This window comes from Schistocerca nitens, chromosome 1, assembly GCF_023898315.1.
Source record: "Schistocerca nitens isolate TAMUIC-IGC-003100 chromosome 1, iqSchNite1.1, whole genome shotgun sequence".
Lineage (NCBI taxonomy): Eukaryota > Metazoa > Arthropoda > Insecta > Orthoptera > Acrididae > Schistocerca > Schistocerca nitens.
In genome coordinates this window covers 121965266-121980099 of record NC_064614.1, presented here as the reverse complement: position 1 = coordinate 121980099, position 14834 = coordinate 121965266, and the positions used below count along the sequence as shown (strand labels likewise).

General features: G+C 38.8%; 1 protein-coding gene across 1 annotated transcript in view; it reads left to right on the top strand.

Moving 5' to 3' along the window:
• Positions 1 to 8673: 8673 nt before the first annotated feature.
• LOC126242541 (tRNA-dihydrouridine(16/17) synthase [NAD(P)(+)]-like) overlaps positions 8674 to 14834 on the top strand; it is a 255688-nt gene continuing 249527 nt past the window's right edge. The window contains exon 1 of the mRNA XM_049948095.1: positions 8674 to 8816. Coding sequence (XP_049804052.1) covers positions 8814 to 8816 — 3 coding nt within the window. The 5' untranslated portion in view covers positions 8674 to 8813. The remainder of the gene's footprint in view (positions 8817 to 14834) is intronic.

The following is a 14834-nucleotide window of genomic DNA, read 5'->3' as shown; positions in this document are numbered from 1 at the left end:
TCTCTGAAGATATTGTATTTGTATGACTGATGCATGATATGGTACCTCAAAGTCCCACAGAATTTGAATTATAAATAAAATTATCTATAACAGTTGTCTGTATTGTTGGAAGTTCTGTTTATGTTTATTCCCCTCCATCAAACGTTTGTTTTTATTAAAACTACAAAACAAATTTTACAAAAAATGTTTTACAATCCATACCTCCCCAACCTTATCCTCAAAATTGGCAGGTTGTTAAACTCTAACCTGCATTCTTTTGTTTGCATCTTTATTCATGAAATAATTCCCAGAATTAAGAACAAAGTTGAGTCCACATGACAATGTTAGGGGAAAAAAGCAAGAAACATTAAATTTTGATTGCTTATTGTGAAGATAAGTAGTATACAGCTACTTGTCACCCTTTGTAATGTAGCTTTATGGAGATCTCCAGAGGCTTATTTTCTTCCCTGTATAAATATGGGGACTACAGAAAGTTTAAACAGGTAAGAAAGCCTGAAATTAAAGCAAATGCACTGGGTTATTTATCACCCCACTCCAAAAAGTCCACAAAATATTATGAGAAACATGTGCAGAATATCTGCCAGCCTATTTATTCATGATGGCAGTTTGGAAAAGTGATTTAATATATTCTTTGGATCAACTGGAATGCTGTGATGCACAGAGAGGAGAACAAGGCCACTCAGTCTGATTTATATTATTCCTTAGGTTTTTAAACTTTTTAATGTCATAAATGATGTTTCTGGCATTACTGTTGCAACTGGGAGGATGACTAGAATTTGGAGGAGAGCTCTAATATTCCGGGAAAATTGGATTGTAGGTCTACAATACTGCCAAAGCATTCTCTGATGTTTTACTACACTAATCTTTCACCTATTTTTGTTTCAAAGCAGACAAGAGTTCTGACTACATCAGTTGATAAAATTTGGACTCCAGATTATCTTTGGTACTGCAGTCTAAGCACTTTCTCAGAATTATGCTCAAAGAAATTTAATTAAATTTTGATTGCTCTGAAACCTGTCATGGAATGGGTTTCTTATGTGCTGCCAGAAAAGTAAGGCTGTTTTACATAAGAAACATTCCTTTGGGATCAGGTCTGTTATCTCGATATTTCGTTGTGGACACAGACATCATACTGTGATTATTACTTCAGCTTCCTCTGCAAGTTTTGAGGTCACACTTAACAGATTTTTTATCACTATCCTGTACTATTTGTTCTAAGATATTGGGCACATTGCTAATATGTTGTAATGCTGCAACAAGATACAGTTAACACTTTGAAGAATTGCAAGGAAAAAGGATTAAGGAGATGATTTTATCCAGTAGTACAAGACAAACAATGAAATGACCATGAGTGATCACACACAATTTGTGTGCTGCTTCAGCAATATCTATGTTAACCCATGATTCCAACTGTTGCAGAAAATGCACTATGACTGAAAGCATTTCCTTAAACCACACAACTGTCTCATGTTTGTAAATCCACAGTGTTTCACACATCGTGAAAAGTGCTGAGGGAACTCCTAAAGAAGTTTCCAATGGATTGTAATGTCTGTAGCCTGCAGACAGCACAAATCACCTAAGGTTTAAGAGTAGCCACAGCAATGTATATAGCCATTGGATAAGAATTGTTATGAAAGCCTGTGCATTGTGTAAATGACTGCTTGTTGCTGCTGCTCTGTCTGCTCCTGAGCAACCAAAAATCCATAATTACCACCCAATAGTTTCAAATTGAGTAACATTAAGTTTGCTAGACCATGCCTGTTAAGTCTGTATAGAGCACAAAAATCAGGAAGGTTTCATGAATAAATTTAATTCTAAATCTCCATAGCAAGCACACAAAGATAGTTGCTAAGTTCCTGCAGTGGCTAATTGTTTCGTCAAGGAGAGTGGTGAAACACTTAGAGCTCTGGTGATGCTTTGCTCTCTTATAATATTGCCATGTTTCCGTTACCTTGATTTGATTACTAGTGCTGATGAACTGTGCATTCTTAGGACCATTTTTAAGGTGTCTTGGCAAAACTAAACTCCCAGATTTAGTTCAAACCAGAGGAGAGAATGAAAATTCCCATCATTTAATTAGCTATCATGACACTCCACTCACTGTTACCACGATGAACTGAAAACAAGTGTAACTTTGGCAATACTTTGTACCCAAGAACATGGGATGCTAGAAATGTAGGCCCTTAGGTAGCATTTATTGTCATCTATCAGCTAACTGGGAATGCATTAGGAGCTGTGTCAAATATGAAGGGCCTGGTAAGCGTTACAACACAAAGAACCCTGTAATTCAACTGTCAATCCTGCTTGCAGGGTGGTGGGTTCCTGATGTTATTTAAATCATTGAAAAATGAACAATTTGTACAATTAATTAAAATGTAACTGGACATTAAGATTCCTTGTAACACATGAAATTTCATTTGCCTAATCTGAGGTGTTGGAGACACACACACACACACACACACACACACACACACACACACACACACTCTCTCTCTCTCTCTCTCTCTCTCTCTCTCTCTCTCTCTCTCTCTGAAAAGAAGAAGATTGTCTTCTAAACTGTGGCTAGATGATAAGAAAATGAGTAGGAGCAATATGGATCCCAATGACTGAAGACAGCAATCCATAGAGGTCTGGATGATAATTTCAAATAGCTGATGATAATGAAATGCATCCTCTGTGACTACCATTCCTTATAGTCTGAGAATAGCAAGAAATTTGGCACAAATGAAAATTGTCTGTAGCAGCAATTGCAAAAATTTTCCACGACAGAGGCTATCTAAATAGTCTCATAAGAAGAATGTTAATCTTGTATCTGAAGTTAGTATGTACACACACACACACACACACACACACACACACACACACACACACACACACCTCTAGGTTTTAGGGAAATGGTATGTTCTGAGACAGCAGGCTGGAGGTTTCACATTAGTTGTGAAATTCAGTCTTGTGGTATTAACAATGGCTTTAACAGGGCAGGTGTGGCTGAAGCAGTGAGGGGCAAAAAATGTATCACTCATTCCTGAAGGCTGGCCACCACCAGCGGTTGTAGCTGCAGTGCCTCTTCATGTCTATTTGTACTGTGTCCTGACCTTTATGACAGCAAAGCCTCACTTATAGCACTGGTCTAAGACAGTGGCCACCTACTGCTAGTATGCAGGTAGTTTTTGTCTGTTGGTGCCACTGTCTAGCCACACTTTAGTTACCTACACTAATGGGGAATCCCGTAGAGCCCCCTTCTTTGATGCCCAAGAACCCCAGGAATATTAATTAATATGTCTGTAAGTAGTATACATTCAGATACCCTTCCTGATATTCACATTTGTACGATAAATTTCATGCTGTATTGGAGGCTGAAAACAAATTTTCCATATATCCTAACAAAGAGAGAGCAGCACACATCTCTTGATAAATCTCTAATGAATTTGTATTTCATTATATGTCTCTTGGATGTGCAGTCTTCAACAAAACACCTAGTTGTCTTCTGGTTGGCTTATTGACCATGTCCAAGCCACTCGTTTAACAGGAGAATAAACATGGAAGTCAAGTCTGGCACAAGCTGTCCACATTGAAGGCTGTAGCAGTTTGTAGAGGAAGCATTGTCTTCTCCTCTAGCTGGTGTTTGCAATATGTGGTCTAATGGTAAGTTCACTACAGTGTAAGTGCATAGTCAGTTGTTTGAAACTACTTTTTGTGTAACTTGTTTACGCTACAGTTTATCCACTACACACATTATAGATCCATCCACCTATTTTTTTCTGGCGGAGTTCTTGACTGTCTTTCAAGCCTGGAATACTTCACACTCAAGCCTTTGCCCTTGACAGCATTAACTGACAGCAACTTGTTGACATCCAGGTGTTTTCTTGACACTGCAGTGAACACCTACGATCAACAGTGCCTGTTATTGCTTTCACTTTGGCAAGTGTAAAGGTGTTTATTGTTATTACGAGTTTCTATGATAAAAGACTACAATAAACCTATTGCACATTCAGTGTAACTGCAAAAAGGCCATCCGATCATTTACTTCCAGGAATGGTGTTATGAAGACCGTAAGTTGATCAAAAGTGATGCAATAGGTACTCACCAACATCTTATCACCCCCCCCCCCCCATTTTATGCTTAGTACTGATTTTCCAAAAGATACTTTTTATGTACACTTTGTTTTTGAGTTTCTTATTTGTATGTTAAGATAAAAATAAATTTAAGCATATAAACCATTTTTACATGAGAATGGAAAGTCCAGGGTGACTAAATAACACGAGGAGTATAGGTAACAAGTAACTAAATGCACAGTTGAGATGTGTGTGTTAAGGGCTAGCAACATTTTTAGTCTTGCTTATGTGCATACTAACCACTCCACACCTTTACTGGTGTAGAGGTTGCACCATGCAACCTTCATGCCGATAGGGCATGCAAATCAAGGCACCTAAACCCACCTTTTTGCTGGTGCCCAAGTAGTGTGCTAATGGACCCTCTCTTAAACACACTTGCATATCACCTTGCTGATTTCAGGACTCGAATCCTGCAACATCTACCTTATTTCTGAATGGAATTTTTACCCTGCAGCGGTGTGTGCACTGATATGAAACTTCCAGAAGGATTAAAACTGTGTGCCAGACCGAGACTCAAACTCGGGACGTTTGCCTTTCATGGGTGAGTGCTCTGCCGACTGAGCTGAGCATGACTCACGACCCATCCTCAGTTTCAATTCTGCCAATATCTCGTCTCCTACCTTTCAAACTTCACGAAGTTCTTCAGCAAACCTTGCAAGACTAGCAATCCTGGAAGAAAGGATATTGCAGAGACATGACTTAGCCACAGCCTGAGGGATGTTTCCAGAATGAAATTTTCACTCTGGAGTGGAGCGGACCGTGCACCAATATGAAACTTCCTGCCCAATGGCTGCTTACTGAGAGAGGTCTCACCATGAACCTCTTTCCATGTTGGCTCTCATTGCTTTTGCATGTACACTCTCCTCTGGTGCGTTATTCAAGCTCACATTGCCTCTTTAGATCAATTACACTTAAACAAAATATTCAATAAAGGCTTCCTCCCACTTAGTCTTTTAAATTAACTACTCAGTAATGGTTACAGGATGGAATGAGGCAGATTGTTCATATTTCTCTGAAAGACTCAAAAAGCAGCCACAGTGCCTCTTATAACTTAAGTGTCAGCCAGTTTACAAAATACCTTTCAAAACAAGTTTACAGAATTTCACTGTGATAGACTGTGTTGGGTAAGGAAAATGCTACTTTATTATGTCACTAAACATATAGATGTCTATGTTTGGTGTAATTATCTGAAAACAGCTAGCATGAAGTATTATATAAATCTGTCTCACAAGTAACTGCTCAGAATCTGATGTATTCTACATCATTTGAACCTGCTGTGTATATTTTGCATAGAACAGGAAATGGCTGATTTATTTTGAACCATAAATATATCACATTAAAAATAATTTTTTTTTTTAAGAAAAGCATTACAATAAATGCAACAAAAATCAAAATAAACATATTGTAAGACATATAACTTTGTGATTTTTACCACTGCTTACTGAATAACAGAGGCTCTATACAAGGGCGATGTACTTAGGGGCAATATTATGGAAATGGAAGAGGACATAGGTGAAGATGAAATGGGACATGTGATACTGCGTGAAGAGTTTGACAGAGCACTGAAAGTCTTAAGTCGAAACAAGTCCCCGGGAATAGACAACATTCCATTAGAACTACTGATGGCCTTGGGAGAGCCAGCCCTGACAAAACTCTACCATCTGGGAGTAAGATGTTTGAGACAGGCAAAATACCCTCAGACTTCAAGAACATAATAATTCCAATTCCAAAGAACGCAAGTGTTAACAGATGAGAAAATTACTGAACTATCACAGCTGCAAAACACTAACGCGAATTCTTTACAGACAAATGGAAAAACTGGTAGAAGCCGACCTCGGAGAAGATCAGTTTGGATTCCGTAGAAATGCTGGAACATGTGAGGCAATACTGACCCTATGACTTATCTTAGAAGTTAGATTAAGGAAAGGCAAACATACGTTTCTAGCTTTTGTAGACTTAGAGAAAGCTTTTGACAATGTTGACTGGAATACTCTTTCTAATTCTCAAGGTGGCAGGTGTCAAATACAGGGAGCGAAAGGCTATCTACAATTTATACAGAAACAGGGAGTGAGACAGGGTTGTAGCCTATCCCCGATGTTATTCAATCTGTCTACTGAGCATGCAGTAAAGAAAACAAAAGAAAAATTTGGAGTAGGAATTACAATCTATGGAGTAGAAATAAAAACTTTGAGGTTTGCCGACGATATTGTAATTCTGTCAGGACCTGGAAGAGCAATTGAACTGAATGGGCAGTGTCTTGAAAGGAGGATATAACATGAACATCAACAAAAGCAAAACGAGGATAATGGAATGTAGTCAAATTAAATCAGGTGAAGCTGAGGGAATTAGATTGGGAAATGATTAGTATATGAATTTTGCTATTTGGGGAACAAAATAACTGATGTTGATCGAAGTAGAGAGGATATAAAATGTAGACTGGCAGTGGCAAGGAAAGCGTTTCTGAAGAAGAGAAATTTGTTGGGTAGATCACATAACTAATAAGTAGACACTGAATAGAATTGGTGAGAAGAGAAATTTTTGGCACAACTTGACTAGAAGAAGGGATCGGTTGGTAGGACATGTTCCGAGGCACTGAGGGACCACCAATTTAGCATTGGAGGCACTGTGGAGGGTAAAAATCGTAGAGGGAGACCAAGAGATGAATAGGCCTACACTAAACAGATTCAGAAGGATGTAGGTTGCAGTAGGTACTGGGAGCCGAAGAATCTCTCACAGGATAGAGTAGCATGGAGAGCTGCATCAAACCAGTCTGGACTGAAGACCACAACTAGTACAACACTGAATAACACCACACAACAATTGTATGTATATCAGCAACATTTAATTGCCAATAAATACCTTATAAAGGAGCAATATGTCACTCAGACCCCAGGATGAGAGGCACATCTGTTGTGAAGATGTGAAAAGACAAGCGGGTTAAAAGCTTGTGCCCAGTCACTCACTGACCAATCTGGTGAGATAGCAGAATGAAAGCGGAAGTTTTTAATTTGAGAATCATTCATGCGGGGAGAAATCACACAGATATGCATTCATTTGACAAGGATGACATATAGAAACAGGCATCTCTGGCACTGAGAAAACTGAAACAGTGGAAAACAAGTAAGTTGTCATATATGGATGGAATACCCTTTCAGTTTTACAGAGAATACTCTACAGCATTGGCCACTTACTAAGCTTGTGTTTATCATGAATTTCTCACCCAGCACAAAGTTCCATATGAGTGGAAAAAAGTGCAGGTGACTCCTCCTCTATATAAGAAGAGAAAAAGAACAGACTTGCAAAATTACACACCCGTATCCTCAATATTAGTCAGCTGCAGAATTCTTGACTGTATTCTAAGTTCAAACATAACAAGTTTCTTTGAGGCAGAAAAGCTGCTTTCCATAAATCAGCATGGATTTAGAAAGCATCACTCAGGCAAAACTCAGCTTCCCCTTTTCTAGCATTATATCCTGCAAACAATGGATGTAGGACAACAGGTAGATTCCATATTGCTAGATAGCATTTAACATGGTAACCCCACTGCACACTGTAAAAGAAAATCCAAGTGTACAGAATAGGTTCCCTGATACGTGAATGGTTTGAATACTTCTTAAGTAATAGAAACCAGTACGTTGGCATCAATCACAAATACAATAGCATTATCAGGACTACCGGTACTCCAGGAAGTGTGATAGGACTGGTCTCGTGCTCTATCCATATAAATGATATGATGGACAGGGTCCTTAATTGTAGTTGAATGACTTCCAAGTTGTATTAGTCATTTGTAGGTTGCTGTGATGCTACAATTTATTTACAAGTTGCCTGTTGGCTTCTGCCTCTGGTTCTTCAACCGATGTTTATTTGATGATTTTTCCGACTTTAGTGGCTGGCAAAACTTCAGAAAAATCATCAAATGTTGGCCAAAGAACAGGGACAGAAGCCAACAGGCAACCTGTCAATAAATGGCTACGAAAGCCTTCACTGTCGTTTGTATGTCATATTGTATTCCACTGGGCAGTCATTAACTACGTTTATTATGTATGCCAGTTACTGACAATGGTTCAGATGATCACCTACAAGGGGGTTGAGCAGACTACTTGCAACTGTGTTACACTTTGGGGTCTTCTTTTGTTAATATGTGGATTATGCCCTTAATATTTTTCCAAGCATTGATTACACAACAGTGATGTGCTCCGCAGTTACTTATTATGAAAACTATAAGAACAAAAACGAAAATTTAAAACTGGCCTAATGTACCCAACTTTACCATCCACAATTACCATACATTTGTCAAAAATTCGTTTTAAGACGATTAAAAATTTTGAGACATTATATGAAGACCCGCAGCTCCATATTACAAGTAAACACTACGTACATAACATTAAATGGGACCATATAAAAACCAATCAGATAGATTATAAACAACTACTTGAAGTGGCGGCATACATCGGCGAAACAACAATGATGCAATGCGCAGACTCATTAACAGACTGCCAATAAGTAGTGCTGCTCACATGACCATTCAGAACTCATGGCGCATGTGCTTTGACGGCTCTATTAATCTAAAATTCCAAAGTATCGCTTGCACGTGTTGGTCGCTGTAGCATCAGTTTAGAATATCTTTGACGTTGATGTGCGTGGATGGATCAGCTGTGGTGAGAAACACTGTGCCAACAGCACGACTTCAGTGAGAAAATGGTAAGCGTCGATGCAATTCCTCTTCCTAAGATTACGAATTTTGGGGCATTCCACTTGCTGTCATTATTTCTTCCTTGTAGACAACGAAAAAGAGTAATTTCCTTACGCGAAAGTGAAACCATGCTGACGAGTTGCCAACATATGTAATGGAAATAAAGAATTGTTTGGTACGTGGGTACCAACGTAACGTCGTTCCAGTGATTGTATTGTAGTGCCAATAATTCATATTGTGCATTATAACGTAGTAAAAAATATAAGCATTTGTTCTGTACACGCTCTTTTGCTTCCGTGAATTGTCATTGTAGCATCATCCTATTGTGCGCGCGTGTTGATTAAAAAGAATGTGCGAATCAGTCGTAATGATTGTTCTCAATGACTCTTCGTTTTGTAACCACTTGCTCTCAGGAAGTTTGTGTACGTAGATTGTGTGATGAATGTCTAAACGAAAGCACGACATATGTTGTAAATCATGAGCAGTAATAGGTAGAACTTTGCAACAGTTTGCATTGCGTAGACGACTGACACAAGCCGACTAGCAGTATATCACACTCATATGACTGATTTTTAACGTCGAATATTAGTTAAGCGATCAGGCATGCGAGAATCACTCCTTACGCCTACACATCAAATTCCACCATTGAGCCCTCGATTAATTGTGTTTTGACAGTGTGTTCATGTAATCAGGGTTCTAAGTGTTTCTGCTGTGTAAGCTGTAACATATTCTATATCGTCATTCTGATGGTCTTGGAAACAGTATTATGAGCCTTTTAAGAATGGTAATTGCTTCATATGTTAGTTTCATCTTCCCTGGATTGTTTGTGCTATAAATCTTAATGATGTGGAACGAGTCATTTTACATTCACATCAAAAACCAGTTTGTAAATGTAGCTAAAGCAAAACATTTTTAAGTTTGTTTGCTTGTTTTAAAAACATACAGATGTGAGTGAGTAACATTATCCACCATCTTTTACACGTTGCAATAATAGACATTCTTCTGCAGAATAGGAGTAATTTTCAAGAAAAACTTTTTCAGTTTGTTTTCAAGTTCTACTTGGCTGTATGTCAGACATGTTATTCACTGCAAATGATCAAAAATTTTAGTTACAGCAATGTGCACCCAATGTTATGCTGAAGACAGCATTAATGTGGAGTAATGATCGCCTTTTTTTTCTTCTTCTGGTATTGTAATTATGTTCCTTTTGAAATGCAGTGGATTATTTACAACAGTCTTCATGAGGAAATAACTGCGAATTTGTTCCCATATAGTAAGTTCTGCCTTATCTGAAACATGTAATGCATCACTGAGTCAAGGCATTTCTCCTGAGAGATTGAAATATTCCATTGTTAAACTCCTATATAAGAAAGGCGATGGAAGAGGTGTCAGTAACTACTATTAGGATGTCAATAACTGTTGACCTGTTTCACAGAAGAGGCTACCATCCTGTTTCCCTACCGACATTTTCCAAAATTTTTGAGAGGATGCTGTATTCTAGAATAGTGTCTCATCTGAACAACAGTATTTAGAAGAGTCGTATGTGACTTATTGTGTGGTAAAGAAACATAGTATCAACTGCACAATAAAGCACACTATTTTGCCAGTGTTTCACAACTTCTTAATTTAAACAAGATATCCAGTTTTTAATGTTCTGATCAGAAACATAATAGAACACAGCCCAACAGAAATAAAACTTGAAAGTGTTTTCGTTCTTGAGTAATAAGTATGTCATCTGCCACTACCCATAGTTAAGATAGATAAAATTAATGCTAATTGTAGGGCTGTTGTTCTGGGCTGCAGGATGGTAGGATTATAGCCATCTTACATCCTGCAGGAAGAGTGTGATGTTGCCTCTGCCTCTCCCCACCCCTCCCCTCATGCCCCCTGAAGTCGTGCGTGTGGTGGCAAACAGACATCGTGTTGTGCTACATATCAAGGCTAGCTTGCAAGGTTATAATTTGTTTGTGGTTTAAATTAATGTTAAAACAGTAATGATAATGACCGTAACAGGAACAACACTCAGTTGCTTGTTTCCCTGGGATGCGAGCTGCAATACCTATTTTGTTGATATGTACACATATATGTACAAATACTTGAGTGCAACAATTTGTGAGGTTATGCTGAGGAATGCTCTTACAGACTTAGTTATATGTAAAGAAGGTGGTAGGCTACATAAATTACTCCTCCTTTGAGCCATTATTATTACATTCCATTTTTGTCGTGTTGTATCTCAAAATTCAGATTTTCGCAATCATTGTACAAGACAGCCAGATAATATTCATTTTACAATTAACAAATGGATATAAAAAGGAGCCTAACATATGGATATAAAACTATACAAGCAGCTTCCCAACACCATAAAATGTATCACAGATGTGAAAAAGTGAGATACAACTAAGGACATGTCTACAGTACCACTCTTTCTTATTTCAGTAAGAGAATATTCTGATTACATGTAATAGTACAATAAGTTTCATTTTTCACTATTTGTAAATCAAATACAAAACTCAATCGTGCTACAAAATTGTTTGCATGGTCATGAAACAGAATGGGCAAATGTAAGTAAATATTGTATACGCTTAGGTTTAAGACGTCTCGTACCGTAAAATAAGCAACACAGTACTTGATCAGGATAACCAAAGATAGCGGTGCCACCTGTCAACTTTGACCCAGTACTCCATCAAGATGGGAGTGGGGCGGGGGGTCACTCCTATTTCAAAAGTATACAGTATGATGACTGTGGTGTCACTCATTACAAATGCAGACAGACACAAATAATGCAATAATATTTAATTGCAGAAATAACTTGAAATTCCTGGGACGGTTATGATAATTATGGGGTTTTGTACAGGGACAAACTAAATACATGGCAATGCTAATAATGAAGATGTACCAAAACAAATACTAATGCAAAAATCAAACAAACAAAATCCTCAGCAAAAATTTAAAAAAAAATTCCAGAAATTTCACTTGACCCATATAGCTCAAACGATTTCACGATACCACAAACCCACACATAATCTAGAAACTGGTACCAGAAATTTCACTTGACCCATACAACTCAAATGAAGTCCACGATATCAACAAACCACAACTCACAGATGTAACTATTATCGAAAGTTTGACTTAACCAAAATAACAACACACTCCACGACACCCACCAGTAACAAGTAGTAATTTTGAACTTCAACTAACAACCCAATCCACATTCTCATAAGAAACTACTTCAACATCGGTTCTGATCTCCACATCTTTAAAGAAAATTACACATAAACACACATCTAACAGTAAAATAACAAAAAACTATAGAGCTAATATGTCGACAAAAATAATAAATTTTTGAGAATATAATAAATTGGATAGATAAAAAAAATCTACTCACCAAGTGGTGGCAGGAGCAATCACTTACAAAAGTTAATGAAATATGCAAGCTTTTGGAGCCAGTGGCTCCTTCTTGTGGCAGATTTGTGTACGGTTACGGAAGAGGGATGAAGAAAAAGGACTGGTGAGGTTTAGGAGATGTTGAGAAGCATGGAAAAGTCACCCAGAACCCCGGTCAGGGGAGACTCCCCGGGAAGGGATGACAGGGAAATACTGATTGTCAGGGACTGCACTGGATGAGATTTCAAGAAGCTGAGAGCTTAACCCCTGATCTTGGGTTTTGGTTGACTTTTCTGTAACCCTCCCCATTTCCTAAAACTAACCAATCTTTTTTCTTCATCCCTCTTTCTTCCCGTTCAACATTTCTGCCAGAAGCTCTGAGCACTTGCACATTCCCTTAACTTTTGTTTGTGTTTGGTCCTGCCACCACTTGGTTGAGTAGATTTTAATCTCTAGAATAAATTTCTTTTATTTTATGTGTATCGTCACAAACTTGTAGATCCTCAGATTATTGGTTTCAGCCAGCAATGAACAACTTCAGAACTGCAGCAAAATATGCGAAAAAGATAAATGTTGCCTGCAGAAATTGTATCACGGACACACTCCCTTTGACTGTTGAACCTGCCCAAAGATGTAAACAACCATGCATGAGCAGCACCTGTTAGACAGAGGGGGGTCTGATAGCCAATCAATTTGTCATCCCACCAGGAAGGAGGTACACAGCTTGTGTTGTCTATAGTTCAACTGCCTAGACGTTCAATACTGCGTTTCGATTGCGTCCGCATTGTTACTTTGTGCCAGGAAGGTCTCTCAACAAGGAAAGTGTCCAGTCGTCTCAGAGTGAACGAAAGCGATGTTGTTTGGACATGGAGACAGAGAGAGAGAAACTGTCGATGACACACCTCGCTCAGACCGCCCAAGGGCTACTACTGCAGTGGATGACCACTACCTATAGATTATGGCTCGAGGAACCCTGACAGCAACGCCGTCATGTTGAATAATGCTTTTTGTGCAGCCACAGGACATTGTGTTACAACTCAGCTTGTGCGCAACAGGCTGCATGATGTGCAACTTCACTCCCAATGTCCATGGCGAGGTCCATCTTAGCAACCATGACAACATGCAGTGCGGTACAGATGGGCCCAACAACATGCCGAATGGACTGCTCAGAATTGCCATCACGTTCTCTTCACCGATGAGTGATGCCTTCAGCTAGACAATTGTCAGAGACATGTTTGGAGGCAACCCAGTCGGGCTGAACGCCTTAGGCACACTGTCCAACGAGTGCAGCAAGGTGTAGGTTCCTTGCTGTTTTGGGGTGGCATTATGTGGGGCTGACATTTGCTGCTGGTGGTCATAGAAGGCGCTGTAATGGCAGTACGATACATGAATGCCATCGTCCGACTGTGATAGTGCAACCATATCAGCAGCATATTGGTGAGGCATTCTTCTTCATGGACAACAATTCACATCTCCATCATCCACGTCTTGTGAATGACTTCCTTCAGGATTACGAAATTGCTTGACTAGAGTGGCCAGCATGTTCTCCAGATATGAACCCTATCGAACATGCCGGGGATAGATTGAAAAGGGCTGTTTATGGACGATGTGACCCACCAACCACTCTGAGGGATCTTTGCCGAATTGCCGTTGAGGAGTGGGACAATCTGGACCAACAGTGCCTTGATGAACTTATGGATAGTATGCCACAACAAATTCAGTTGTGCATCAATGAAAGAGAATGTGCTACTGGGTATTAGAGGTACTGGTGTGTACAGCAATCTGGATAACCACCTCTGAAGGTCACGCTGCAACGTGTGGTTTTCATGAGCAATAAAGAGGACGGAAATGATGTTTTATGTTGATTTCTCTTCCAATTTTCTGTGCAGGTTCTGGAACTCTCAGAACCTAGGTGATACAAAACTTCTTTTTGTATGTGTACAACTAGCAAATTGTCTACAGCTCAAAACAATAATCTAGACCATGATGAATAGTATTACTGCCATACATATGAAAATTTATATATGATGAGGCATACCTGTTTTATAAAACGTGTCTTGATATACTGGAACCTTAGTGGCATTGTCAAAAGCTAAACACAGAATCACCGCCAGCATCGGCACACATATATAAGTAGTAGTATACACAAGAGATCTTGTCAGCAGCACTACTGTTCAAAGCAATCTCTCTCTGTATCAATGACTTGCATGTGTATTATAAAGTATTTGCATTGTTCTAATCGATCATCCCACAGTGCTCAGGTTGCTGCGTCAAATCTTAAGAGGTGACTTCTTGATCACATTGCCTCCAGTTTTCACTCATTGCTTACACTGCTGTTTTGTGTCTGGCATGAGGTCGTGTAACAAAAACAAATAGGTGCACAAGATCAGTTTTCGATAATTTTAAGAGAGTCTGAACGTTGCTGAGAAATTTGTACTCTTACTCCCTTTTGATATTCAATATATATTATATCTATCCTGCCCGTAGCTTTTATGTAGTTAATTGTTAATTTGAGGTGTACCATTATCTTTCTTCTGAAATGCCTGTGGCTTCATTTAGGCACGTCTTTTGCGTAGATTCTCATTGAGAAAAATGTAGCCAGTTTTAACTCGGCTGAATAATTTTTAGCTTTTGAGATGGAA